This window comes from Dreissena polymorpha, chromosome 4 (genome assembly GCF_020536995.1).
Source record: "Dreissena polymorpha isolate Duluth1 chromosome 4, UMN_Dpol_1.0, whole genome shotgun sequence".
NCBI classification, from domain to species: Eukaryota; Metazoa; Mollusca; class Bivalvia; order Myida; family Dreissenidae; genus Dreissena; species Dreissena polymorpha.
Genome location: NC_068358.1, coordinates 61,781,522 through 61,808,983, shown reverse-complemented (window position 1 = coordinate 61,808,983; position 27,462 = coordinate 61,781,522). Strand labels below are relative to the sequence as shown.

The 27,462-nt window shown below is 33.0% G+C and overlaps 1 protein-coding gene and 1 long non-coding RNA gene across 3 annotated transcripts in view; one reads left to right on the top strand and one right to left on the bottom strand.

The window, feature by feature from the left end:
* Positions 1-27,462, top strand: part of LOC127877491 (dynein intermediate chain 2, ciliary-like) — a 41,501-nt gene that overhangs the window by 1,402 nt on the left and 12,637 nt on the right. The window contains exons 2-11 of one of the 2 annotated variants that reach the window (XM_052423427.1): positions 5,932-5,970; positions 11,848-11,901; positions 12,659-12,706; positions 13,164-13,244; positions 17,759-17,885; positions 19,140-19,216; positions 22,659-22,790; positions 23,012-23,113; positions 23,789-23,872; positions 26,455-26,539. In XM_052423427.1, coding sequence (XP_052279387.1) covers positions 5,932-5,970; positions 11,848-11,901; positions 12,659-12,706; positions 13,164-13,244; positions 17,759-17,885; positions 19,140-19,216; positions 22,659-22,790; positions 23,012-23,113; positions 23,789-23,872; positions 26,455-26,539 — 829 coding nt within the window. Of the gene's footprint in view, positions 1-5,812; positions 5,864-5,931; positions 5,971-11,847; positions 11,902-12,658; positions 12,707-13,163; positions 13,245-17,758; positions 17,886-19,139; positions 19,217-22,658; positions 22,791-23,011; positions 23,114-23,788; positions 23,873-26,454; positions 26,540-27,462 lie in introns of both variants that reach the window. The other variant, XM_052423426.1, reaches the window with a different exon arrangement.
* On the bottom strand, positions 1,614-3,320 carry LOC127877509 (uncharacterized). The gene is made up of 3 exons (XR_008048469.1): positions 2,672-3,320; positions 2,229-2,414; positions 1,614-1,936 (listed from the first exon to the last, which is right to left on the bottom strand). It is a non-coding gene; the product is annotated as an uncharacterized LOC127877509 (long non-coding RNA).

Here is a 27,462-nt window from a genome sequence, read left to right as displayed (position 1 = left end):
AATTCTTAAATATTGCTTTTTATTTTATTCTAAACACAGAGCTCCAGATAAGGTTTTGTGAAATTCTTAACGTTCCTACCAGATTTTCAAAAATAATTCTAAACTCTTAAATTTTATTCTAAATGTTACTACTAAGTTTTGGAAAATAATTCTTAACTTTTCTAAATTACCTAAAAATAAATAATAATGGTTCTTTTCATGCAAAAAATCAAAATAAACATACTAGCAACTTTATTTATACGAGTTCAACAGTGTCTATTCAGTATTATACAATTTTATTTTTCAAATACCTTCATATGCCAAAATGGTCTTTAGATTGCATGCCTAAGGTGCATTTTTACATATATTACAATTAAAACGGGTCTCCCCTTCATTCTTTTCAACGTTTAGCCACGGGAATCGTCCCTTCCACTCGTTCAATGTTTTTTTTGTGTAAAAGTTTGGACCCGTCGTGTCGCGTTTTTTTTAATAGCTTCCGACAGTGTCGGCAACTGAACATACAACATTGTATAAAAATTTTTCTATAATGTCTTTCTTAACTTTCAACTTCGGCTCACTTTGCGTAGAATATGTCGAAAGCGTGTTTTTGCACGCTTTGCAGTTTTTTAGGGACGCTCTCTGGGCGCCGCCATTGTTTTTTGACAGATAGACTACCCTTCTCAAAAAAGTGTGTGAAATGTACGTTTTACGTACGTTTTGCGTGCGTTAAACGTGGCGGTATTGGCACTGCGTTTTTTGTGCGCTTTTTCTTACCGAGTGAGTTTTTAACAAAAACAAACAAACAAGAAAATGTGCGCTTTTTGTGGATAAATGTGCGCTTTATGTGCGTTAAACGTGTGCTTTTTATAAGTGTGTTCAATGTGCGCTTTTATGTGCGTTAAATGTGCGTTAAACGTGCGCTTTTTATATAAGTGCGTTTTTGACTACCATTTATGTGTGTAAAATGTGCGCTTTTAAGTGCGTTAAATGTGTGCTTTTTGTGAGTTAAATGTGCGCTTTTTTTATTTAAAAAGCGCACATTTAACTCACAAAAAGCGCAGTTATAACCCACATAAAAGCGCACATGTGTGTTAAAGTGCGCTTTTATGTGCGTTAAATGTGCGTTAAACGTGCGCTTTTTATAAGTGCGTTTTTGACTGCCATTTTTGTGTGTAAAATGTGCGCTTTTAAGTGCGTTAAATGTGCGCTTTTTTTGAGTTAAATGTGTGCTTTTTTATTTAAAAAGCGCACATTTAACTCACGAAAAGCGCAGTTATAACCCACATAAAAGCGCACATGTGTGTTAAATGTGCGCTTTTATGTGCGTTAAATGTGCGCTTTTTAAATAAAAAAGCGCACATTTAACTCACAAAAAGCGCACATTTAACGCACGTTAAGCGCAGTTATAACCCACACGAAACGTACAATTTACGCAAATGAATGGCAGCAAAAAACGCACTCACAAAAAGCACACATGTGCGTTAAAGGTGCATCTTTTGCCTTAACAGTTGATTCAATTATATGCTGTTAAAAGTTTTTTTTAAATTCAGATATGCAATAAAAACCAATAATTATATAAACATATATATTTGTGTATTTTAATAATTACAAGATAATTCAATTTTATACTTTAATGTACACCAACATTTTTTAACATTCATGAGTAATTAAATATCAATGGCAATTTGATGAAATAAATATCAACATAATTTGATTATAAATAAACAAAAAATAATAGCATACTATAATAACATGTACAGTATATACACACGAACAGCTATATACATAAGAAAGATGCATATCAATCAAGGCCTTTCAGCATTTCTTTGAGGCAGCGGAGTGCAGCTCTCATCTTTCTCTCCAAGTCTGCCACTAGTCGGTCAAACTTCTTTGCAACTATTATACTGTCATGGCCTTTGCGCGATGCGTCTCGTGCATGATCTCATTTGATCAGGTCCTGAAAGATATTTTATAATGTAAGTGTTGAATATTGCTGTTATGGTAATCTTGTTGCTATAAAAATTATAAATTTAAATCAAAACTAGTTTGTTTGCTTGTTGTTTTTGCTTGTTTATTTTGCAATTTTAATCCCCTGATCACATGTGACTTAACGCTTTCATAAATAAATACGTTTGATAGAAAATACTGTTCGAAAATGTACCAAGATACGTGGTCTCATTTTGCTGTGTGGACTGGTCGGAAGTGTGACACCTTTAAAATGCAATAACCAGTACCCTGTATAGTTTTACCTCTAAACAAATCCAGCTTTTCTTGGTCAAGGAGAGGGCGCGGTTTTCCCACTCCTGTTCTCCTCATGTCGGCCAGCTTGTGCAGGGTAAAACCTGGTATTCAAGTCCATACATCAGGTAGTCTCTTTTTTGCTCCCTTTTTTGGCAGGCGATGCGATGATGCACATTCTTTCCATGGGGTTTAACCTTTAAATTTAAAAGTTCTCATTTAATATGGGGGAAAAATCTGTTCATTAATGACCAAAAATAGGTATAAATAACTTTAAGATGACAATAACCATAAAATACAGCCATAATAATTCAAATGGTGTTGTTTTTCTTTAAAATTGCATTACATTTACTCATCCATTTACATTTCCCAGTGACAATACATAAATATGATAATGATCATTATTAATTCAATAAACTAAATAAAAAAGGGATGCAGAATTGAAAATACGAACCTGTTACAACAGACTGTTCTTCAGTATTCCAAAAATACAGGCAGTTGTTGAACTAGACCATATCACTTTATATGTCTTTAACCACCCACTTTTAATCTCCTTTATTGTTGATTTACACATTGTAGTAAATACACATTTTTTTCATCACACAATACTTCATGCTGAAAGTATTTCAAGACATTTTACACTAAAATAATAAGTCTTAATTCTAGCTTAAAGTCAGTTGCTGATGCTGCTTGTTTTCAAAAAATAACTTCCTATCTGTGGTTCTCAAATAGATGGTGCCTGAACAAATCAAAAGTATATCAACACCCCTTAGTTAGGCTTAGATGGAGGACTGATAGGGACTGGCTATTCTCTTATCTGATACCATGCTGTGTCTAAGCCAAAAATTGCATAATTTGAGAAATACTGATAAGGCAGTCATTTCAACCCCAAAATATTTATTGAATAATACACAGCACCCTTAACACATTATATTTAATTGTAAATATTTAAATATAACATGCTGAATGGTTTTAGCAAATAATATTAATAGTATAAATATTATTTTAATTGCCTTTTAAAATGTATGTTTATGGTCAATGTGGTAGACATTAATTGTATTAGGGTATAAATATCAGTATAAGAAAGTTCAAATACTTATTTATGATGAGGAAATATAATTGATACTATCAAGCCCACATAATACTTTTGACACTTTCAATATTTTTAATTAGTTACACACAGTCTGATTTAGGTGGAAATTTTTAGAAATGTTTGAGATTAAAGCGTAAGCAATAGGGTATGCATTGAAATTGTATGATAAAGTATGTAAACATTAAACAGGTTAATATGGACAACCAGTAATTATTCAAACTGCCCCTTATATTATTACAGGTTACTGAGATATATGTCTATGTTTAATCATTTGATGTAAATAAATTGTTAGAGCCTGCAACAATTTTGTTTCTTGTTCAATTTCTGTACAACATTTGCTAAACGGTTGTTAAAGACGCACTTTTTAAGAAGTGTGTTAAACATGTGTCTTTTTAGATACATCCTTTTAAAACAGATCATATGATAAAAATGCACTTATGAAATAAAAGGCTAACTTATGCTTAAAAAAGACCCACATCAAAATAGAAAAACGCACTTTTGTGAGAAAAAACCCACATCTGTAAACCTTAAAACACACTTCTTAGATAAAAGACGCACTTCCTAAATAAAAGACGCACTTCTTAGATAAAAAACACACATTTTGCTCACATCTACACTCAAAAGCGCACTTACAGATGAAGAAAACACACAAAAAACGCACTTCCTAAATAAAAGACGCACTTCTTAGATAAAAAACACACATTTTGCTCACATCTACACTCAAAAGCGCACTTACAGATGAAGAAAACACACAAAAAACGCACTTTTTCACTAAAATAACGCACTTTAAAAGAAAAAACGCACAAAAAGCGCACTTAAATGCACTTTTGATCACTGAAAACGCACATGTTAACAAAAAACACACAATTAACGCACTTTTAAGTGCGCTAAATGTGTGTTTTGGTAAAAAGTGCGTTTTTATTTGACAAGGGTGTACACGCCGCTTTTATTGGAAAAAATGCGCTTTGTGAAACAAACCCGATAACCATTCTTTATAAGCGCCAAAAAGATCTTTAATACGCAAAAAGAACTCAATAACAATCAACAGAACCCATGTAAAAATAATATTCGTAACTTGATTTTGTAATTCTTAATGGTACGACAAAATTTTAAAATAAATACGTAACGGACTTGAAAATAATTCTTAATTACGAAAATACGACCCTTATCTGGAGCTCTGAAACACAAAGCGCAAAGTCTATTAGGATTTGACAGTTTGTCAGTCACCATTAAAATATCCTGCCTGTGTTTTTTATTGTAGATTAAATTAATAGCATTATTCGACAGTTTGATATTTTTTACATACATATAGCTATTTTTGTAATGCTTTGAGCTTTTATTAGTACATACATACAGCTTAAAGTTGTTTCTGATAAAGCCTGACATTATATCGTCGTGGTGTAGTGGATATGGTGCCCGCATAGAGATAGGGAGATCACAGATTCGGTTCCCACTGTGGGAGTGTTCTTTAGATCTCCTCCAAAGACACTTAGAACTGGTTCTACCAATGCCCAAAACTCATTGAATTGTTGAATTGCATAGATGTTTCAGAGGAGCCCTGAAATTAATGGCAAGAAGAAGAAAGCCAAAACAACCTTGTAAAAAACACGTTCCGTGTATGTAAATAAAAGATGTTGAATCAACCTGATACGTTGTTACAAACACAATACCTGTTACCATCAACATTAATTACCTGTCTTGAAAAACTAAATAACAGAACACTAAGAAGGAGTTTTGAATTAGCATTTAATATCTTAAGAAGGCTCCCAAGATAGTCAATGTATTAGGGTTTATCCACTAGACAGGCGATCTATCTCACAGAGAATTCTGGTGATATGCAATGTTTAATTTGCATACTTTCAACTTCTAACTACTGGGCGTTGTCCATTGCAAATACACATTTCCATGAACTGATGATACATTTGAAACTTTGATATATGTTATTGATGTCAATATTTTGTAGAATGTCCTCTATGTTATCAAAACTCGTACTACAAAAAGCATTTTTAGGCAGGTTTTATTTGAAGAGAATTTTGTTTTGTATTCTTTAGCACGTTTTACGGCATCAAATTTTTTGCATCAATAAAACTTTAGTTCAGTCAAAATTGGCCGGGTTTGTTTAAGGATATTTTTCCTACCCGGGGTACATTTAAGTATATTTAAGAGCACCCTGGCTACATACAAGTAGTACCCAAGCTAACAATAACCAAGTAAATTGTTTATATTTGTGCATTATGAATAATATTTATGATTTTTTTTGTTTATTTATTCCAGAAAATAATTTATGTGGCTTGTATTACCCATCTAAGATTTTACATGAAATAAGCATTTATTGGTTACAACTTCAAGCGACCCGCAGGGTCAATAGCAGGTGAGGCTCTGTTAAATCAGGTCAGGTCCTGTACAATTCTAAAGTAAAAGGACCTCATGTCCTGTGGATTCTTTTTGTCTTTCCCATGGGTTGACTATTTTGTATGAAATTTATTTCATGTTCTTCAAAAGGATGGCGTTTCAAGTGTAGCAAATATGAAGCGCAGACAAACAAGAATCCGCGTAAGTTTGATATTTTCTTAATTTATCATTATACCAATGTTGTAACTTATCATATTTTATATGATCAGGCTCCAGTCAAACCAAAGGCTGTTCGTCCAAAGGCTAAGGTAACCTGTGTGTAACTGTTATTTGTTATTTGAACAGTTTCTGTATTGGGATTAACAGCGTTTTTGATTGATTTGTTGGTCTGGGACATGTGTATGCTTTTTACAGTTATTTTTTGTGTTATTTTGTCATTGTGTGAAGAATTTTGTGCAAATGTTCATGTTCTAAGAAGGCAGTATTTAACAGTTGCATTGTCTCTCTAGGCGTCTCTCTGACGAATTGTCTGTAAAAAAATGTCTGTCTTAGCAGGGATGGAAACTAACGTTTTACAATTGGTTGCCCACACGGGCAACCATCTTTACTATTTTGGTTACCCAGCTTAAGACTAACAAGCCCAGTACAATGTACATGTAGTGTCATGTGTATCTAATACTTTCTTTAAATAAAAGATAACTGAACAAAATTGCTTACATTACACATTTTCTGGGTATAATGTCTTAATATGAGGCTGAGTTGAATAGTTTCCTTGGCCTTTATGAATAAATATTATTGAAATTATTAATCAACAGTCGCCAATTTTATTAAATGTTTAATTGTACTTGAATGTTTCAAACTTAAAAAAGCTAGTTGCCCGGCTGGACTACCAACTTTTGAATTTAAGTTGCCCAGGCTAAAATCTACTTGCCCGAGCTCACGGCAACCACTAATTTCCATCCCTGCTTAGCCATAAGTGTATATATATCAATGGATTAAAAAAACACAACTTGTTTCATAAGTATGTAAACCATCATAAGACAATGTGTTGGTGTGAAACCAGTAACCCAACATTAAAAGTCTAGCTCTCACTCAGGTCAAATTAGGCCGTAAAACATCTTGAAATTTCCTGTCTTAGCCATAAAACATCAAAATACAATATGTCTTACTTCCTTAAAGGTTAAAGTGACGCTAAGAGGTAAAAGGTCAAACTTAAAAAATCCTGTCTGAGCCATAACTTTATTATATATTGATGGACTTTGATGGATATTAAAATGAATATACACAAATATGTTAACAATCATAAGACAATGTGCCAAGTGTAGCTTTGTCTTCCAACCTCAAAAGTCAAGGACAAACTTACAGGTCAAACTTCAAATTTAAAGACAAAAGTGGAATATTGGGGTATCTGTGTCATATGGAAACATGCTTTGTTGTTTTAATCTTTTAAGTTTGGTTAATATAAATGTGTAAATTCAAATCAAGCATACACATTTTGACTTCCAAATCATATGTTAATCGCCTTACAGAATATTGTTGCTCATGAATTGCTAAGGAAAAGTTACTGACATCGTGTTTGTCAATTGTGATTTGCATTTGTCTTATGGGACACAATTAACAACACATAGATTACTAGTAATTGTTATCATATCATTGGTAAGAATCAATCCTAAGAACAAGTTCATACTCTCAACCTTGTCATAGTACATCACTTAGGTCTGTCTTTTAAAAAAATTGATTGCTGAATGTCATTAAGAAATGATTATAAATGTATTAAAGGGGCCGTCCAACAGATTTTGGCATGTATTGAAGATTGTCATTAAATGCTTTATATTGATAAATTTAAACATTTGACCTAAAAATCTCCAGTAAAAAAAACAAGAATACAATCTAAAAAAAGGAAAAAAATGAACCCTCAACAGGGCTTGAACCACTGACCCCTGTAGTGCGTTCAGTTACAGCAAACGTTCGCTATAGTTCGCGAACGTTCGTTATTGAACGCTCGGTTCGCCGCAAACGTTCGCGAACCGAAGCGAACCCTCTCGGGAGGTAGTTCGCTAGCGAAACCAAGATGGCGGACAAATGTTGTATTTGTTCAGTGTTACTTCGATATTCTTTCCTTTTTTGTAGTACATAAAGTGAATTGAACAATAAACAAAGTGTATAGGAGGTTTTAAGGATTCCGATAATAACGTCACGTTTGCGCATCCTCAAATTTTGGCCGCCAACACTGCGGCCATTCTGCTATTGTTTGCGTTTGATGATCCGCGTCGTGATAAGATTTCAATCATATTCGCGGCCCATTTTAAGAACAACAAAATATTCAGAAATTGAAATTCTTCCATATTAAATAGAATCCAATGAATGAACACAAATAAGGACGAAAACAAACAACAAATTGGTTGATTTATGCTATCAACATAAAGAAACTATTTGAACCTATATGTCCGTAAAGACTTACCTTGTTACAGATTAACTAAATCCTCTTGATACATGTAAATGTTTTTATTTAATTGTTCACACCAATTTTGACACTCCTTATTTCAGCATTTTTAACCACCCATTGTTTAATTGCCCCTTTGCTCATCACAAACCGATTATCTCGATATGATCGGATACTAGCCAGACAATAACTAAGAAAACAGGGTGTCATAAACCCAGGGACCCATATTTGTGTGACTCAGTATGGGGTCATTAACCACATGTGTCTGGTCATTAAACACAATTTATGATACCGCCGTGTCATCTCTGGGCATATTAAGCCAAAAACTTAACAGTTGCTTTAATAAAACATTTGAACATATTTGAAAAATAGACGTACATTTGTTCGAAATGAACTAACAGGAACTATTAAGTATATATAAGCCAGTTTAAACATAACACTTAAGTGTTTTATAATGACAATACATTTAAAATGGTGTAGAAATTTACTGCTACACAATTATCGTATTTAACGGGTACCTGCAAATGTAAACCGATATAATAACGTGTAAAGATCGTGCGTTTTTTGCAGTGTTCGAAACATCATCGTGAAAATAAGCAATCGCGTTTGATCATAATATCGATATAAAATACTTGGGTAAAATAAATGCATAGATTTATGGTATAATAAAATGCCAGATTTGTATCGCTCATAATCACTACATTAGAGTTTCCAATATACATGTGCATTCAAAGACAGTTCAATTCGCAAAATATGCAGGTGTTGTTTTTTTCCATGTCAGAATGCTAAAATTTATAAATATTTTCATTAAATGTAAACGAAACAAAAATTCATTCAATGTAAAAGAAAATTACAACTACATTTGAAGATTATAATGTATTGCGCTATTTTATGGCTTTGTTTTATAACTGATCCAATGCACCTCTTACACTTCTGATCGCTAATGAAAAATAACACTATCGCATCCACACCACTCATAATTATAATCAAATTATTATAGGTTTGTTTTTTTTGGAAATATCTGTTAGTTAAGTACTTTCTGTGTTATTAGCGATTTCCGCCATCAAAATCGCTACAAATTTCTGGGAGTCGCCATCTTGAAACGTTCGCGCCGAACTTATCGTTCAATAAGACCGAATCGGAAACGAACGATCATTGGCGAACGTTCGCTGTAACTGAACGCACTACTGGAGTCCTGGAGTAAAAAGTCTCCCGCCTAGACCACTTGACCATCCATGCTCATGCTTAGAGCGGATGTATTTTTTAACTATATAAGCAATCCTCGTAGTTTCCCAAAATATGACTTAAACAACAGAACTTTCCAAATTATTCAATCCCCGCACAATGCTTTATAATTTTCAGGTTTTCAAATCGTCAAAAGTTGCATATAATTGATATTTAAGAGCATGGTAAATGATCAGTATTACTATTTCCTAAAAAATATCATAACAAAAAGTCTGGAACAACCTTTTTTAAATTTTGTCAATGACAAAAAAATCTGTTAAACGGCGCTGTTAAGCTAAATTAAAGTAAATAAATTAATAATACTGGTAATACTGTTTAATTTCCATTTAGCAGATATCACAAATTTTAGGTTCCATCATTGTACTTTTTTTCTTACACTACTCTCTTTAACTCAATTTATGCTAATTACCACGATAAACACCACTGTCTGTCTATTATACATTCTTATGTTTGGATGCATAAATACATACATTTCCCATCTTCAACTTTATAATTATGTCACTTTAAACATAATGTTTATGCACACTTTAAGGAGTGAGTCATAAACTAATTGACCTAATAATTGTTTATTCCTATTTAATGTCCATTTTCCTGCGTTTCCATTTGTCACACTTTTTGTTTCCAATTTCCAGATCTCATACACTAATGATCTGGATTTGATATGCATCATTCCTATAGGGACATAATACATATGCACATGATCATGTCATGTTGTTCAGCTCCAATGATGGTTGAGGGTTTTTATTGCCATTTAATTATTAATACGCTACATTTTGTTTCTGTGCAAGATCTCAGAATTAATGATCAGAATAATTTATGATCAAACTTTATATGCAGCATCTCTAGGTGGAAACATGCATTCTTGATAGATTGTAACTTCCGGTCCAATACTTTATCTATATGTTACTCTTTGTTTCCTTGCAATATCTTTTTTGTAAGCATCCATCAGTTTCACTGATATTAATGTTTTTGGTTTGTTATTGTTTTGTATGTTATGAGTTTTTTAGAGCACACATACAGAGTTTATTGTAGTGCCAGAATATTCTCTTTTACTATCAACAATTACAGTTGTAATACCGTCATGATGGTCAATACCAGATGGGGTAATCATATGACAAACAGGACAACGTCCGTGCCGAGATTGGTCTTTTTCGCCGTTTTATACCCTTTATAACTTGTATAAATTGTTGAAATTCCTCTCACTTTCAAGCCCATATCAGCAAGAAAGTGACAAACATTTATTCACTTTTTGCCAATATGGCTGGAAAGTGAGCAGGATTTTTACAATTAGTAAAAGTAATAAAAGGTATAAAATGGCGAAAAATACCTGTCTCAGCCTGGACGTTGCAACTTTGTTTGTCATGTGAATACCCCCTCTGAATACATGTTATACTGTCTAAAACATGTTTTTTTGAATATTCTGATAAGCATTTAGCGTGGACCATTTAATTTCATGTAACATGTTATTTACTCAAACAATCTTATTGCATTTTGGTGTGATTTTCTTTCACTTTTTTTTGCATATTGCTGTTATGCGTTCAGCTTGTGTTTTACAATAATACAAGGGAAAACAGTTGCTAATAATATATATGATATTTGAACAAAAAAAATTAATACATTAGAAGTATTCAAACTAGACTTTAAATATAGCGCTAGAAGTAAAATTTAAGTTCTCTTCAAGTTCAAATCTTAAACCGAAAAAATGAAACAGAGTATAGACAACGTAGATCACTGGGCTCAATTAACATTAACTGTTAAAACAGACTGTCTATAAAGAATTTGCTAGTCAGATTAGACAAGTACAATTTATTTCTATAAATATTAGTTGAATGGTAATGTAATAAAAAGATTAATCTTATTTGGATTTTATATTGTGAGAGAAATTTGAATATGAGCTACACTCTTGGAAAACGGGGCTTAATGTTTGTGTGTAGTGTGTAGTCCCAGATAAGCCTATGCAGTCTGCTAGATTTTTCTTTAGATGAGAAATGAAGAAATTAAAAGTGAAATTTCAGAGTATATAGTTCTTGATATGTCATTGACTTAAAAGTTGAGTCCTTCTCAAGTCACCATTTATGAGTTAAAGGTTTGTCATTAAATTGTTTTGAATTAAATGTAAATAAAAAGAATACTGACATTGTATGCATGATAAATATTAAAATGCAAAACAAGGTTGTATAAAATTCATGCATTTTTATATACATGTACAACATTCGGTGTCTGTAGAAATTTTAGTTTCTTACTTTACCAGTTTTCTATAATTATTTTTTTAGACACAAACTTGTTGACATGATTTGCTGAACATTTGCATAGAACTGCATAATAAATATTTAAATATTTAAATATATTAGTTACTTACAAGATAAAACAACAAATCATAAAGATCTAGCATATTTATTAACTGTAAACTGTTAATCATCAACACATTTTTATTGATCTTACATCAGTACTTAATAAATTATAACATAATATTTGTTTGTTGTATATCTACACCTAGGATGGGGACGACATGACGGATGTAGATGGTGCGGACCATGACGACTGGGTGAATGTAAGTTGTTTGTTATGTGCAGCCATTATTTTACCCAATTTGGAACAGAGCCAGTACCATACCATTTGGGAAAATTGTATTAAATCCTGAAATTGGAAAAATGTGTGTCATTTAATCTTCAGATTGGGAATTATGAGTCTTTTTAATTGCTTAGTATAAATTGCACAAACCATTTCCAATGTTCATTCACATGGCTTTAAATGTTCAGTTTCAGTGCTCATTTTATTTGATCACTGTCGGATAATGCTCTTTTAGAACCAAATTGAAGAAAATGTTCTTACTTTTAGAAATATTTCAGACAGCATTGGGAATTTTGTAGGTTTTCCTTAATTGGGAAAGTACCTTTTACAGGTACTATATAAAGAAGGAAAAAATGGCTGATGCAAGCTTTTCTTTGTTTTATTTTGATATTTGTTGGAAACTAATGTTAACTTTGTTGATCACTTATTTTTATGGGTTTGTTTAACCGGGAATACAATATTCAACAAACATTTACAGTCTTATATCAGTCATTTTAAACAAATAAGTGATATTTGAGATCCAATCTGTATTCCCTATTTTACAAATCTACTGAAAAGGATTCAATTAATATGAAAACAAACACATAAATGGTGATTCTTATTAGTTAATGTTTTGCTTAAAGCTTGTTTTTTGAACAAATATAATTTGAAATATATTGTAAATTTTTGACTTTTTAATTTGCTTATTTAAGTTTTGTTATTTTGGTATGTTAAGCCATTTATTTGATTGTGTTTAGACTAAAGCCCTGGTGAAACCGGATGACCAATTGGAACTTACTGAGCAGGTAAGGTTAATTTAACAAACTTTGAACATTTCTTTTAAATAAATAATATAATAAGCATCATAAATAAGCTAAAGGTCTAAATTTCATTTTATTGTGTGTTGATTTTTGGAACAAGTTTTCTAGTTACCTGGCGGTCAGGCGGATGTAAAATCGTTTACAATTGATTAATATTTTGAATTATTTGAAATATTTTCAAACTTTTAGCAAATCTTCATGAACATTTACAATAATGTTCCTTGGGGTGTCATCTACCTAACTGAAACATGTTAAATAAGTAATATATCTCAGCACCATTTTTCTTAATGTATGGTTAGATTTACTAAATTATTCGTGTTCACAATGGTTCACAAAATAGAAATACAATTAAGGGCATTTTCTTTTAAGCATGTTCACTTATGAATCATGCAACACAACAATCAAAATTTTTCTGCATTTTCTGCATGTTTTCTTGTTTCAGGAATTAAAAGAGGAGTTTACAAGAATCCTCACAGCTAATAATCCCCATGCACCACAGAATATTGTGCGGTACAGTTTCAAGGTATGCATTTTTCACTAGTATTATAATTGTGTTCATGTAAATACTTTCTTGTTAAATGTGTACTTTCTCAAAATTCTTCACATAACTTGAATGGATTTAATGGCTGTCATTCATCTCACATAATTGACCTTTCGACAGCCGATTGATTGACAGGCTTATTAACCAATCAGATTACTGCATAGATTAGGCCCGTTTCTATCCGCCATTTTGTCCGTCAAACTCGCCGTTGTTCGTCACATAAGCTTATACGTAATGCTGTGTTTTAAACAAAGAAAATGGTTAAAAGGTGCTGTTATGGCACTTGTTATTCAGACACAATGTATCCAGAACGGTTAAAAGATGGAACTACGTTTTTTCCGTTCCATTAACCGGGTACTAATCTTAAAAAATGCAAACGTTGGATTCGTCTTTGTAGTCGTCTCAACGAACAGCTTAATCTCAACATATTAAGCTATCGCCCGAAAGCAAAACACCTCGACGTTTGTTCTAAGGTCGTCATAATAAGATACTACGCGAAAATAGAATATGTAAGTTTTGCACCGGACACGCTATAGAAAACGAGTATCACTTTTTACTTGTTTTTCCTCTATATAGAGAAATTAGAAAGGAACATTTAAAACCATATTTTCAAAGGTGGCTAACGTTAAATAAATTTGACATTCTAATGCAGTCGGCTAATAAAAAAATATTCTAAACTTTGCTAACTAGATTATTAATGCTAATGAAATGCGTAATAATAAAGACAATCAGTTATAATTTTTAATAATATCACATAAAATAGAGCATTTTTATTTCTTTCGGTTTAAATCTTCCAAATTTAATGTAGCTAGTTGTATATCGTTAAAAGTTAAGAAACTATTTTAAAATGCGCATGTAATTATCAATAGTTGCCAATAAATGTCATTTTACACCATATGTGGGCTTTCTACTAATCCGTTATCAAAACAGATGCCGCAAACTGTGAATGACCCTTGACACTTTGATAGCCAGTCTGATTAGCGAGTTTTTTTTTTGTACATGAAAATTCTTTCAACTTCTTATATTTTAAACATTGCAAAAAATAGTTTAAGAGGAAATTAATAATATATTGTGTATGTTACTTTTTTGACGACATTGACTATGTTACACGATTATAACAATGCTCATGGGTCATTTTGACCAAACGCATTATAGATATGTGTTATATCGGATTTCAATATAACGTTCTTTGTCTTCTTATATAATAAATTTACTTACCTTTGCCACATTTGCAATATTGCCATCGGTTGCAAAATTAACGGCTTTTAATTAAAAAACTGAAACATCTATTACTCAATGAAAAGTATTGTGACAAACGACAATGCATACTGTATGTGATAATTTGCGATAATTGGCCGACTTTGACTATAGATTAACGACTTTTAAGTAGACTTATAAAAAAGTTATGACTATTTCATAGATATGATAATTATATTCAGCATAACTATTCAATGATAATAAAAATATTGTATGGCCTTTCTGGTATACCATGAGGCGTTTTTGGTTCACTGATGCGGACTTTTTGGGAAGCCTTTTTGGTAAACGGCCTTTCTGGTACTATATCTTTGAGGGGAGCTAAACACCTATTTAATACATTACATTTAACACATTTTAAATAAAACATGATAGCAATAGAAACATTTCATGTAATTTGGACCGAAATCTTTGTGAATATCTTCCAGCGTACCGATTCGCTTAGCCAGTTTTATGACGGACTTCGGCGGAGTGACCTCCCTTGAAATCGGGGGGCGTGGCTTCACTCTCGCTGTCGAAAGGTCAATTGACCAGTCGGCAAATTATCGATCGCTCCGCCCACATAGTCACGTGGTCTAGTGATTAGAAAACTCCGACAAGCAGATCGCAATTATAGCGGATTACGTGAGGGAAATTCTAAATTTGTAATGATGTATTATGCTCTTTTCTATAAAATAAATTATTAAAGCCGCACACTAACCTAAACTGCTTTGTAAAACGTTAATACAATCATAAAAAACTTTAGAGAGAAATGGCGTTATCAAAATAAATGAGTTAACGGCAGACTGACTATCAGAAACGTTTCTTATACATATAATATAGGGAGGTGATGAAAAATCCGTTGTAAAAATGAGCATTTATTTCATATTGATTTTGAACTTGTATTCAACCGTCTGACAGTGAACCCGTTGGCTATTCATATATAATTTTGAAAATATTTTTATTAAATGCAAATGACATATCCATATCATGATGGGTTTTTTGTTTATTAAAAATGTTTAGATCTTTGTTTTATTGTGTTATTTTTAAAAAGATTCCGATTTTTTTTATTTGGATGTAAATTAAATTTTGATTGTAACCATAATTTAATACAGGCCTAATTTCGTGGTTTCATTAACAGATAGTCTAATATGCATTTTATTTCATTTATGTTTAATGCGAACCTGTTACATTTCACTATCAAAAAATGAAATGTTGGTATTACGGTGCTGTTCACGAACATTCGAATTGAATACATTTAGCATATCATGCATTTGCTTATTTATAACAAGATGGCCCTTATATGTTAATTGCAATTTTCACATTTCTCCCCGTATCAATATATGTTGTATTAGAAATGTTGTTGTTGTATTATAAGCCGTACATTTTACACTTGAAGTCGCTTTAAGCTGGCTAAGCCGCGTTGAAATCACCTTTGTGTTGTTTTTACTTTAGTTAAAACAATTCTTAAGTTAACAATTTATAATGATTTCCCTTGTTAATAATCCACAGAAAATAAATATATAATTGGAAGTCATTTAAGTAATTAAATAGTTTTCTTTTCTTGTGTACAGTACCTAACAATGCCTTAATGTTCCTTCATTCTGAGATCCACGCAACATACTGTTATTTATTAATCATCGACAATTACGCTGAGATTAATAAGCACGTGTGGCAATTAATATGTTGCCCAAACTGCTTAACAATATTGTGCATCAAACGGTATAACACGTTTTATAGAACACACACCTGGTGTGGTTAAACTATTTATTGGGTTTGTTTTCTCATTACTCGTTCATATGTTCAAGAAATAAAGATAAAATAATAACCTTTTATAAAGTATGTATAGCACCTACAATTTTGAATAATGATCGAACAGTAATGATCATGCATTTGATATAAAATCTGTGTAAACTCTTAAAAATTACGTCCATTCCATATGTACAACACGCTTTGTTTGTCGGACAAAATGGCGGCCAGTTAAGCGTTGCTGAGGGGTGTGTGAAAAATCGATATCTGATTGGCTGATCGACAAAATGTGGGCGGAGTTGGCGACTGGTCAATTGTCCCCTACCGGTTTCACCCGAGGGGACTTATGGTTTGCGCTCTGTCTGTCTGTCTGTCTGTCTGTCTGTCTGTCTGTCTGTCTGTCTGTCTGTCTGTCTGTCTTTCTGTCTGTCTGTCTGTCTGTCTGTCTGTCTGTCTGTCTGTCTGTCTGTCTGTCTGTCTGTCTGTCTGTCTGTCTGTCTGTCAGTCAGTCAGTCAGTCAGTCAGTCAGTCAGTCAGTCAGTCACACTTTTCTGGATCCTGCAATAACTTTAAAAGTTCTTAATATTTTTTCATGAAACTTGAAATATGGATAGATGGCAATATGGACATTATTCCTACGTCAAAAATTATGGTTGCTATGGCAACAAATAGACTAGAAATACTGCTGATAATTGTGGTTTTCTGGATCCTGCGGTAAATTTTTAAGTTCTTAATATTTTTACATGAAACTTGAAACATGGGTAGATGGCAATATGGACATTATGCACGTCATTTCATTTTGTTCCTACGTCAAAAATTCTGATTGCTATGGCAACAAATAAAAAAAAATCTGACAATGGTGGAATTTCTGACAATGGTGGAGCTGGTAGGGGACTATATTGCTTGGCAAGAGTCTTGTTGCTTCATACTTTTGAATGAAAACAAGCAATTGTTGCGTGTGGCAATCACTATGAACCATGTAAAGCAGTTTTAATTATGTATTTACTTTAGAACTTGATTTAATTATATTGTTTCTGGTATAAAAACTCATAACTGAACAATTACATACTGGTAATGACATGATGGACATAATGTGTTAAATAGACTTTATATGGTGTGGAATAGACTTTACACGGTGTGGAATAGACTTTACATGGTGTGGAATAGACTTTACATGGTGTGGAATAGACTTTACATGGTTCAGGATATGGTTAATGCTTGTGCGTAAATTGTCATCCCAGATCATAGCCTATGCAGTCTACACAGGCAACTCAGGGACTACATTTTCTGCCTGCACTGGATTATTGTTTAGAAGTGACTTCCTTAAATATTTCTTATCCATAAATCAGGAAAGTGTCGTCCCTGATAAGCATGTGCAGCCTGCACATGGGATGACACTTAACGCACATGCAGCCCAAATTTCCCACAATGTGGCTCATATCTTATGGTAATGGTACTTAGGTACAATGAAGTGTAATCATTGAGTACTGAGCACTTAAAAACCTTCTGTTCAGGAGCGTCAGTACAAGCAGACGTCCAGTGTGGACCAGCTTGCCATTCACTTTGCCCTTGACGGCAACATGATCCACAAGGAGTCCGATGAGGCACAGAGACAAAGAACCAAGCTGGGAATTCCAGACGGTGAGCCCAGTATCATGAACGTGCTCAATGTTTGACCTCTACACAGATAGTATATTAGTAGCATATAAGTACATATGTTTGCTCAACTTTGATTTTTTTCTCAATTATTTAACTAAATTTGCATGTGTTTGATTCACGAAAGGCTTTTTAGTTACAGTTGGACTCAACCATGAATTTGAGCAACAATAATTTAGTCTGTCTGTAGCTGAAATTTGAGATTGTTCCTGAGCTGACCGACATTTCCAGTGCTCAGTTGAGAGCTTTATGATTAAGAATGTTCCTGATACTATTCTAAATGGCTAAAATCAACTCAGAAGATGAGATTTGAGTTTCCACTCCATTGAGTATTGAAAATGAGGTTCAGCTCATAAAAATCTAAAATTTCAGCCATTAGTTGACTCACATATTCTTACTCAGACAGAAAGGTCAGACCTAAAACACCAAGGTCCAGTATTTAAAATATTCTCATTTTTCTCAACTCTGAAGGTGAGATATGAGTGTCCTCTCTGCTGAATCTGGAGCATGTTTGTTATGCACAAACTATCTTAAATCAGCTATAAGAATGGGGAAACATACCTTTTCAAATTCAGGGTTGAGTCAGACTCAAAACTCACAAAAATTTCTGTGAACACTAATTGAGTACGACTCAAACTCATCTCAAAAACTCAAAGTTGAGTCAGTATATTAACTAAAGTATGTCGGTGATACTGGGCCCAAGATGATCATGATGTTCATACTCCTACAAAATTCAGAAAATCAAAGTTGAGTCAGAATGGTAGTTTCTGTAACTAGTCACTGGTGTGTCAATTGTGTAATCATTCCTTCCAACCAGCAAATATGAGTTAGTGCGCTGAAGTATAATTTGTTCAATATATTATTTTGGAAAAGAAAAGAAAACCAGTGTGTACACATTCCATAGAAAAGTTAAGTGAAATAATTGTTTTAACAATGATCAAGAAAAAATGTAAAATAAATATGGGCCATGCTCTGTGAAAAGGTGTTAAATGCATGTGCGTGTCTTTCTGCGACACTTTCCGCTCAAAATATATTTTTCAATTCAAGAAAGTCTCTTCTTTGCAATAATCAAGTTTTTGGGGAAAGTGTCGTCCCTGTTTAGCATGTGCGGACTGCACAGGCTAATCTGGTAAAACACATTTTGCACATGCATTAAACCCCTTTTTAACAGAGCACAGCACACATGATTCTGTTTATTAAACTAATGTATTATTTTCTAGTTTTTTATCATGATTCCAGCCCACGTTGAGCCTGCAGTCAGTGAGGTGGGAGAGCCAGTGTCAGCCGCGGCAGATTCAGAGGATAGAGGGGATGAGGTAATTCATGTTTTGTGTCTGTCTAAAAATCTACAAGAGGCTTACTCTAGCTGACATGTTTTGTATAACATCAATTCAGCAGGCTACAGAGATTTGATTCTTGAATAGATCAACACACCCAAAACACCTCAGAATAACAAATATCCCTCAAATTGCTATATGCTTAAGTTGTTGTTTACTTGTATCCAATAATTTTTCTACATCTCCAATTCTATCATTATTTATTTTGAGTAATTTATCAATCATAAACAAAGCATTGCTTACCCACAACCAGCATTTTTGTGAAGGCACACTTAGTTTGTCTTGGAGACCTTAGCAGACAAGGCAAAAGACGGTCATAAATCACAGGACAGGCTACCAGGAGACATAATTTACAGGCCAGTTAAAAAATGTACAGGCCTCAATTTAAGTGTTTGACCCAAGAGAGCATAGAGACATGGAATTTTAACTAATGATTGATTCAAGAAATGGCCCAAAATAGCGCGAAAAGCCCTGGGTAAATAAATAACCATTGTTGTTGATTAAGTTTGGGGAAAATATTAACACCTGTAAACATACACATACTTGAGTGTTATTGATGTATGGAACTTAAATTAATTAATATATTTAATATGTTTACCTCAAGATATCTTTCATTTCACTAGTTTGCAGTAAAACTCTTATTCTGTAACATTACAGTAAACTGTATAGAGTGACAAACATAATAAAGCAGAATATTCACATGAATCTGATTATACACAGATCCAAAAATATATAAATCAAACCATGTTTGTATTTTTCCAGTTTCAATTGATATTCCTTTTAATGTTTTTTTCTTTGTGAGTAGACTGAACTCCAATTTACAAACAGTCGTTCTGTGACATTCAATACCCAAATTCTTAAACTGTGTTATTTGTATTTAAAATGTTTTCTCTGTCGTTGAATGAAACACACATTTCATTACTCAATACTTATCATATTATGTTTACCGCATTAATTCATGTTTTGCTGATCATCGTTATTGCTTTATATAATCCGCCATCTTGAAATCACATTAGTTAAATGTCAGTGATGCAACGTAAAATCATTTATCTCAGACTACTTTCGCCAACCACAAGTTAAGTATGATGTCGTGTGGCGCAAACACTAGACATTTCATTTAAATTTTGAGTCATTCTCAGAATTTATTGATGCTGCAGACAGTTCTTACAAAATTTGACAAAAATGATTCTTTTATTCTCGGAAAATCATGAGCGTATAATTGAATGTGTGTCCATGCATATAATTATTGAGATAACTGTTCGTTCCAATGATTATGCTTTTTTAAGTAGCCAACATATAATGCATACTTTTAAGCAATATGGTACAAGAATTGTATTGTATTAAATATAAAAAAAAATTTAAAAAAAAAACCAAATTGCGAGTAAGTATTTCATTTTGCAAGTGAAAAAAAATCAACTTGCAAAAAAATGCAAGCGCCTTAATAGGTTAAATTTGGACCCTGCATTATTATGCATATATACACCAACATACATTGATAATGCTTAGAACTTTTTCTGCTGCCATTCAATTACACATGTGCTATTTAATTTTAAAAGTATCTTTGCTTTAAAATACAGAGTTTTGTTAAAAATTGTTATAATTTTTTTACTGCTGGAAAAGTCTGTCTCATTGGAAGCTGAAACAGAAGAGGTTTGCTTGTCTTACTCTTTGCTTCTATGTAGGAGAGTCGCGTTCTGAGAAAACTGGGCATAATGCATGTGCGTAAAGTGTCATCCCAGATTAGCCTGTGCAGTCCACACAGGCTAATCAGGGAAGACACTTTCCGCCTAAATTGGATTTTTGCTAAGAAGAGACTTCATTTAAACGAAAAATGTCATAAAAGCTGAAAGTGTCGTCCCTGATTAGCCTGTGCGGACTGCACAGGCTAATCTGGGACGACACTTTACGCACATGCATTATGTCCAGTTTTCTCAGAACACAACTCGTATAGTGAATGTAGCAATCATGAGTTTCACTTTGTGTACGCCTGTCTCTCAACAGGGTTGTATTATGGGAATACCTTTGTTAGTTGGACAATTAGGTGTGCAGTTTTCCTCTATCTTGCATATACAGTTTTAAGTAAATTCTCACCAATATTGCTAGAAATATTTGTTGATAAAATTGAGGAAAAAGTTTGATAAACATCAAATTCGCACTAGGCACATCAAATTAAGTTATTGCCCTTTATTTATACAAAAATTACAAAACTCTTTGTTTTCACCTTCTTACTCATTGACAGTTTTCATAAAATCTTTACCTAATTTTATGCAAAAAATTGTTCACATAATGTAGGCCATGTTTGATAAAAGCCAAATTGGACCAGGTTATTCAGATTAATTACCCTTTTTATAGAAAAAATGCAATATTTGTTGTTTCATCTCTATTTACTTATTCACTTCACCTAATCTTCAGCAATAGTTCTAGATATCTTTTATTTCCATAAAATAGCAGAAAAGTTGGATAACAAGCCCAAACAATCTGGAATGCAATAACAAGGTCCTTTTTTTCGTTTGGCTTATTTTGTATGACCTCGTTGCTTTTTACGTATACATGTTTATATTGTTTGTTATTTAATTTATATGTTGTAACACATATTTATTATTTGTACAAAATCTTTCTTGCTTTTCAACTGTAAAATATATTTTTTCATTTATTGATGCTGTTCTTTGAAGTATTTGAATTATTTGTTTTCCCATAACCTGATTTGCTTGTTCTTTCTGTGTGAAGCATTTACAGTCTAATTTATTTATTTAAGTGATTGTATCAAAAGCCTTTGGCTTATATACAGCCTCAAGTCCTTATCCTGGGAAGAACTAGTACTAGGTATCTTAGGAAATCATGACTCAAGAGTCACATAAAACCTGTAACCTTTGAGTAGAAAGGCGGACCCCATATCCACTTGAGCATGCAAGATCAAGGGAATGCTTTTAAAAACAGATTTCATTTTGCAATAAATTATGAAGGGGAGATTCAAGACAAATTCAGTAAATATTTAAGCCGTGCTTTGTGAAAAGGGGGTTTAATGCATGTGTGTAAAATGTTGTCCCAGATTTAGCCTGTGGAGTCCGCAGGAACTGGATTTATGCTATGAAGATACTTTTTTTAAACAGAAAGTATCATATAAAAGGGGAAAGTGTCATCCCTGATTAGCCTGTGCGGACTGCACAGATCACGGCTCATTAAAAAAAGTAATTAAAGAGGCTTGTTTTATATTATGCTCTTTGTCTGTATGCCCCACGGCATCTACTGATACTCTGAGGCATATATAACTCATGACTTTGGCTGGATTATTTATGGTTTAATTACCATTATTTAATTGGAAACATGACAGCGGCAATTGTTTTTAAATAATGTTAGTGACCGTGCAATCAAGGCCCTCTCGTTCCACATATTTATGATATGCTGCGTTGATCCTTCATAGGCAAAAGAGGAAGCAGGAGATGACGCTGGGACCCAAGCAGCCTCAGGCTCAGAAGGTGGGGGCAACAAAAAACTCACCAACCAGTTCAACTACTCCGAGAGGGCCTCACAGACCTACAATAACCCTTATAGGGTACTTAAACACATACATAGCAATATGAGCAATAAAAGGCTCAAATAAAAGATGATAGCCTTTAACTTAGTTTAGTTTAAACCTATTGACTTTCACTGGTTGTTGTTTATGTCATGCAAAAATAAAGAATAGCGACTGCCAGTGCATAAACACAGAATCTTTTATAATTACAATGGAAGACATGAATTGTTAATTTGTTGTTAATTTGCACACAATTTTAGGAGCGAGGTACAGCCACTGAACCCCCACCTAGAGCGGTTTTCTCTGGCAATGTGACTCAATGGGAGATCTTTGATGCTTACCAAGAAGACTTTGAGAAACAGGTAACCAGCAACCAGTTATTACTCTCTTACATAATATACACTTGGAATGATAGGTGTATTAAACATAAATATATTTAATTTATTCAATACTCCTTACTGGTATTTTACCTTGTTTAAATGTGAATTACACTACCGTTAAATACAGATAGAAACATGGAAGAAACAATTGTGATGTGATTCTTGTCATGCCAAAATAGGTCTTATGCCATATGCTCATTCATACAGTCTAGTCAGGAGCTACCCTGTTGCTACTGAGATCACAACATATGATATGGTAGCTACTAGACTTAGCGAATGTCCAGACTGGACCAGAGCCACAATGGTCAAAGATGACATGAGACCTATGTTTACATGACGCAGCTTAAATATTCTTGGACTCTATTTGCTATCTTTGTTTCGTATTTGTTTTGGTGTCATAACCCTTTTCCCCATAAGAAGAAGTGAAAATGGCTTTTGCAACCAGCATAAAACCAGAACAGCCTGCGAGTAACTCACAGTCTGTTCAGGTTTTATGCTGTTTGCTGCTTATCAATATCTAAGGGTTGGAAATGAAGCCTTTACAACTTGAATCTAGTTAGAAAGTTCTTTAAGTAGATGTCACTTTCTAAGGGACTACAAATGCATCAAAATACCTATCTAAGTGGTAAAGGGTTAATAAGCAAGTATTGTTTACAGGAGAAGAACAAGGAGAAGAAGGTGATACCAGGCAGGAAGGAGGAAGAGAAGGCGAGGAAACGCCTCACTGTCACAGAAACATCGGTATGTGCTTTCATTATTGCAAACTCACCTGTTAATCAATATATAAAGTCTCTATGTCTTCACTGTTAAAGAATAATAGGTTTTGGTATACAAAACCATAGGTAAATATCCTCTATATAATTTGCTAGTCGACAATAGATAGTCTTTTTGTGTGCCTCACTGTCACAGAAACATTAGTACATTGTGTACATATACATAGGAAAGTAGCCTGTATGTTATTTACCAGGAAATAAATATAGATTTATTTGTAATTAAGTTTGATTTTTAATACAAAAAATCTCAATAAAGTTATGCATATGCAAAAAATATTAACTGATGTAATACCTGATTTTATAACATTCTCTTCTGCAACGTTTACAGCTGGTAAGTAGTTTCTCCCGCTCTAACATTCAAGGTTTATTTAATTTCCCTCCATTGACATGTATATGGGCAACGCTCTGATTAAACCGGGCTAACTGTAAATGCATAAAGTGTCATCCCAGATTATCATGTGCAGTCTGTACAGGCTAAGAGACCACTTGTACCTTAAAATGAAAAGTTCCATGCAAGCCAAAAGTGTTCTGACTTTTAAGCCTGTGCAGTCTGTACAGGCATATCTGGGAGGACACTTTGTGCACATGAATGTAGCCCTGTTTTCCAGGAGCACGGCTTATATATAATAACAACAGAAAAATTATCGTTCTTATGAACATTAACTTTTTATCAATAAATAAACAGATTTTATTATGAGTTTTCAATTTGGTATGAAATGTGTAACTTCAAGTTTATACAATCAGTCCAACATTACGTTAAAGGAATTATATTTGTGTATATATTACACTTTTAACTTACTTTTATTTAAGTTAACTAATTATTATAAAATTGCATTTTTGATGGAGTTATGCATTGTGTTTAAACTCTTTTTCTGTTTTCTTTCTTTTTCATTTTACAGCAGGTGAGATTCACATGGTTTTGTTTGAACAGTGGAAGTGACTCATGGGATCATGGTTATTTGTTTTTATTGGAAAATATTGTTTATGAACCCCAACTTTCTCTTTCATTTTTTGCCCAGTTTCAAATGACAGTAAATTGGGTAACAATTTTAAGACTTTAAACTGGGACACCTCATATGTAGCATTTTTACCCCAAACAAGTTTCATTTATTCTCATAAAAAAATAATTTTTTAATTCTAACATGCTCACCCCTGAATTAATGTTTTGTTTCTTGGGTTGTTGGCATGTAATCCATGATTTTCTTCCACAATAAGCTGCGTGCAAAGTCAACAAACCCAACAAAAAGTTAACGCTTTAATTTCAAGTTGCATGCAATTTAATAAACCCTATATAATGTTTGTTCCTTAACTTCCAACGTTTTCAATATGAATTCTTTGGTTGAATGTTTTTTGCCAGAGCTAACTTTGGTTTTGTTGTTTTTTGGGGGCATAGGTGTCTGTGGCACATTTCTTGTGTGTTACGTGATTCAAGTTCTGAACAGTTATCAATTCATTATCAATATATTTCGAAAATGCTAATAAGTCAGTTTCAGGGTAATATTCAATGTATATCAGGACTGGTGTATTGCCCTTTTTATTTATATTTTGGTAATGTCATTTGCACACAGTTGAAAAATTTAAATATTTTCATAAAGTTAATTTATTTTGCAGTTAGTGTTCAAACATGTGTAATATTGTTATCAAAGCAATTAAATTAATGTTTTTAGTGTAGCACTCAAAACTTAACACTCACATTCAATATTTGTATTATTTATTTATTTTGTTATTGGCTATTATAATATGTAACTTCTTTATAAAAAAAAATGTCAACTTAAAACAACAATTTCAGGAAAATTGCATCTGGTATTATAATGAGACCTAACAAATATGTATGCTTCCTGTTACCTGAATAACCAAATATTTTTTTCTACTGACTGAATTTGTTTTTAATGACCTTTAATTTGAAAAAGGAACTGTTTTGGTGATACTGATAAAATTATTAGTGTATGCAATATTTGCATAAAGTATAGTTCTTTTACCACAGTTCTTGTTTATTTTAAGGATCATAAATATGTGTTTAAAAACTGTTAAATTTGTTGTAATAGAAGGGGCAAAGGTCTATGACTCCCATTCAAGTACATTTATTCAAAGGATCAAATGATGGAGTTAATAAAGAATCATAGAGTTAGAGACCTAGATCAAGTACAATCTAACTACCTACCTGCCTACCTAACCCTTTTTATACATATAAAGGACAGTAATATATATTTAAACTGTGCTCTGTGAAAAAGGGGTTAAATGCATGTACATAAAGTGTCTGCACAGGCTAATCAGGGACTACACTTTCCGCCTTAACTGAATTTTTGCTAAGAAAAGACTTTCTTGAAACAAAAAATATCATAAAAGCGGAAAGTGTTTTCCCAGATTAGCCTGTGCAGTCTTAAGCACATTCATTAAACCCCCTTTTCACAGAGGGCAGCTCATTTTGAAGGGATAAGGCAGTGAAAATAAACTTCCAGTTAAGAGTGCATGCAAAACTGCTGTATCTGCTGAACATTGTAATATCAGACAACTAATATTAAGCTCAATTTCATCATTTCGTGTTGCTAGGGTGACGATGTGTCCAGAATTGCCAAGGCTGCGAAGATTGTTGAACGAATGGTCAATCAGAATTCTTACGATGATATTGCCCAAGGTAAGTTTCAATAGTCCCTATGACTGGTGTTGAACTGCTAACCAGTCTGTAATATTTTAAAGAATAAAAGTTTAGTTTTGTTACAATTTGACCCTTTTTTCACATGAATTCCCTATAAACTTGGTTGTCTTCCTTTAAAACAACAAACAACTATGGTTGACAACAACTATGGTTAACAATGACTATGGTTAACAACATTTATGGTTAACAAGGACTATGGTTAACAACGACTGTGGTTATGTTTAACATGCAAAATATCATCAAATTAACATCAGGATTAACACAGGTTACAGAATAGATTATGGTTTCTTGATATTTGCTCATTAAAAGCAAGGTATATAAATTTTGTATTCAAGTGTAGAAATGTGTATGATGCATTTTTATTCCACATGACTAGTTGCCTAGATTTGTAAATTCCTCTTAATGAACAATCAAAATTGCAATTTATTGATTTTCATTTCCAATCCATCACTTTTTAATGCTAGGATTCGTATACATCTTCAGACAGTTATTCTTCAATGGTTATTGTTGTGACCAGAAAATGCTTCCAATACAACTCCCTTGTTCATTTGCAAAGATATTTTCCCTGTTAATTGTTAAGTTCAATGAATTTCCTCGCAGAAGAAAAGACAGCTGAATATGTGAAATCTTGTGAAAAACTTTGTGTTATGATAGACAATGTACCGAATTAGCATTGCCCTACCTAACAATTAACATTCCTGTTTTTTAAAATACTCCCATAGGTGGAGCCTGAAATTAAACACCTTGTACGTACATAAACGCATTCAGAACTGTTGTTGAATGTTTATATAATATTTGTACTGAATGAATTTCTATTCCACTCCGCCACTGTTCCTCTTAGTATAAAATATGATGGTTTTATGAAAGCAATGATTCAGAAATCTGTACCAAAACTGCATCAA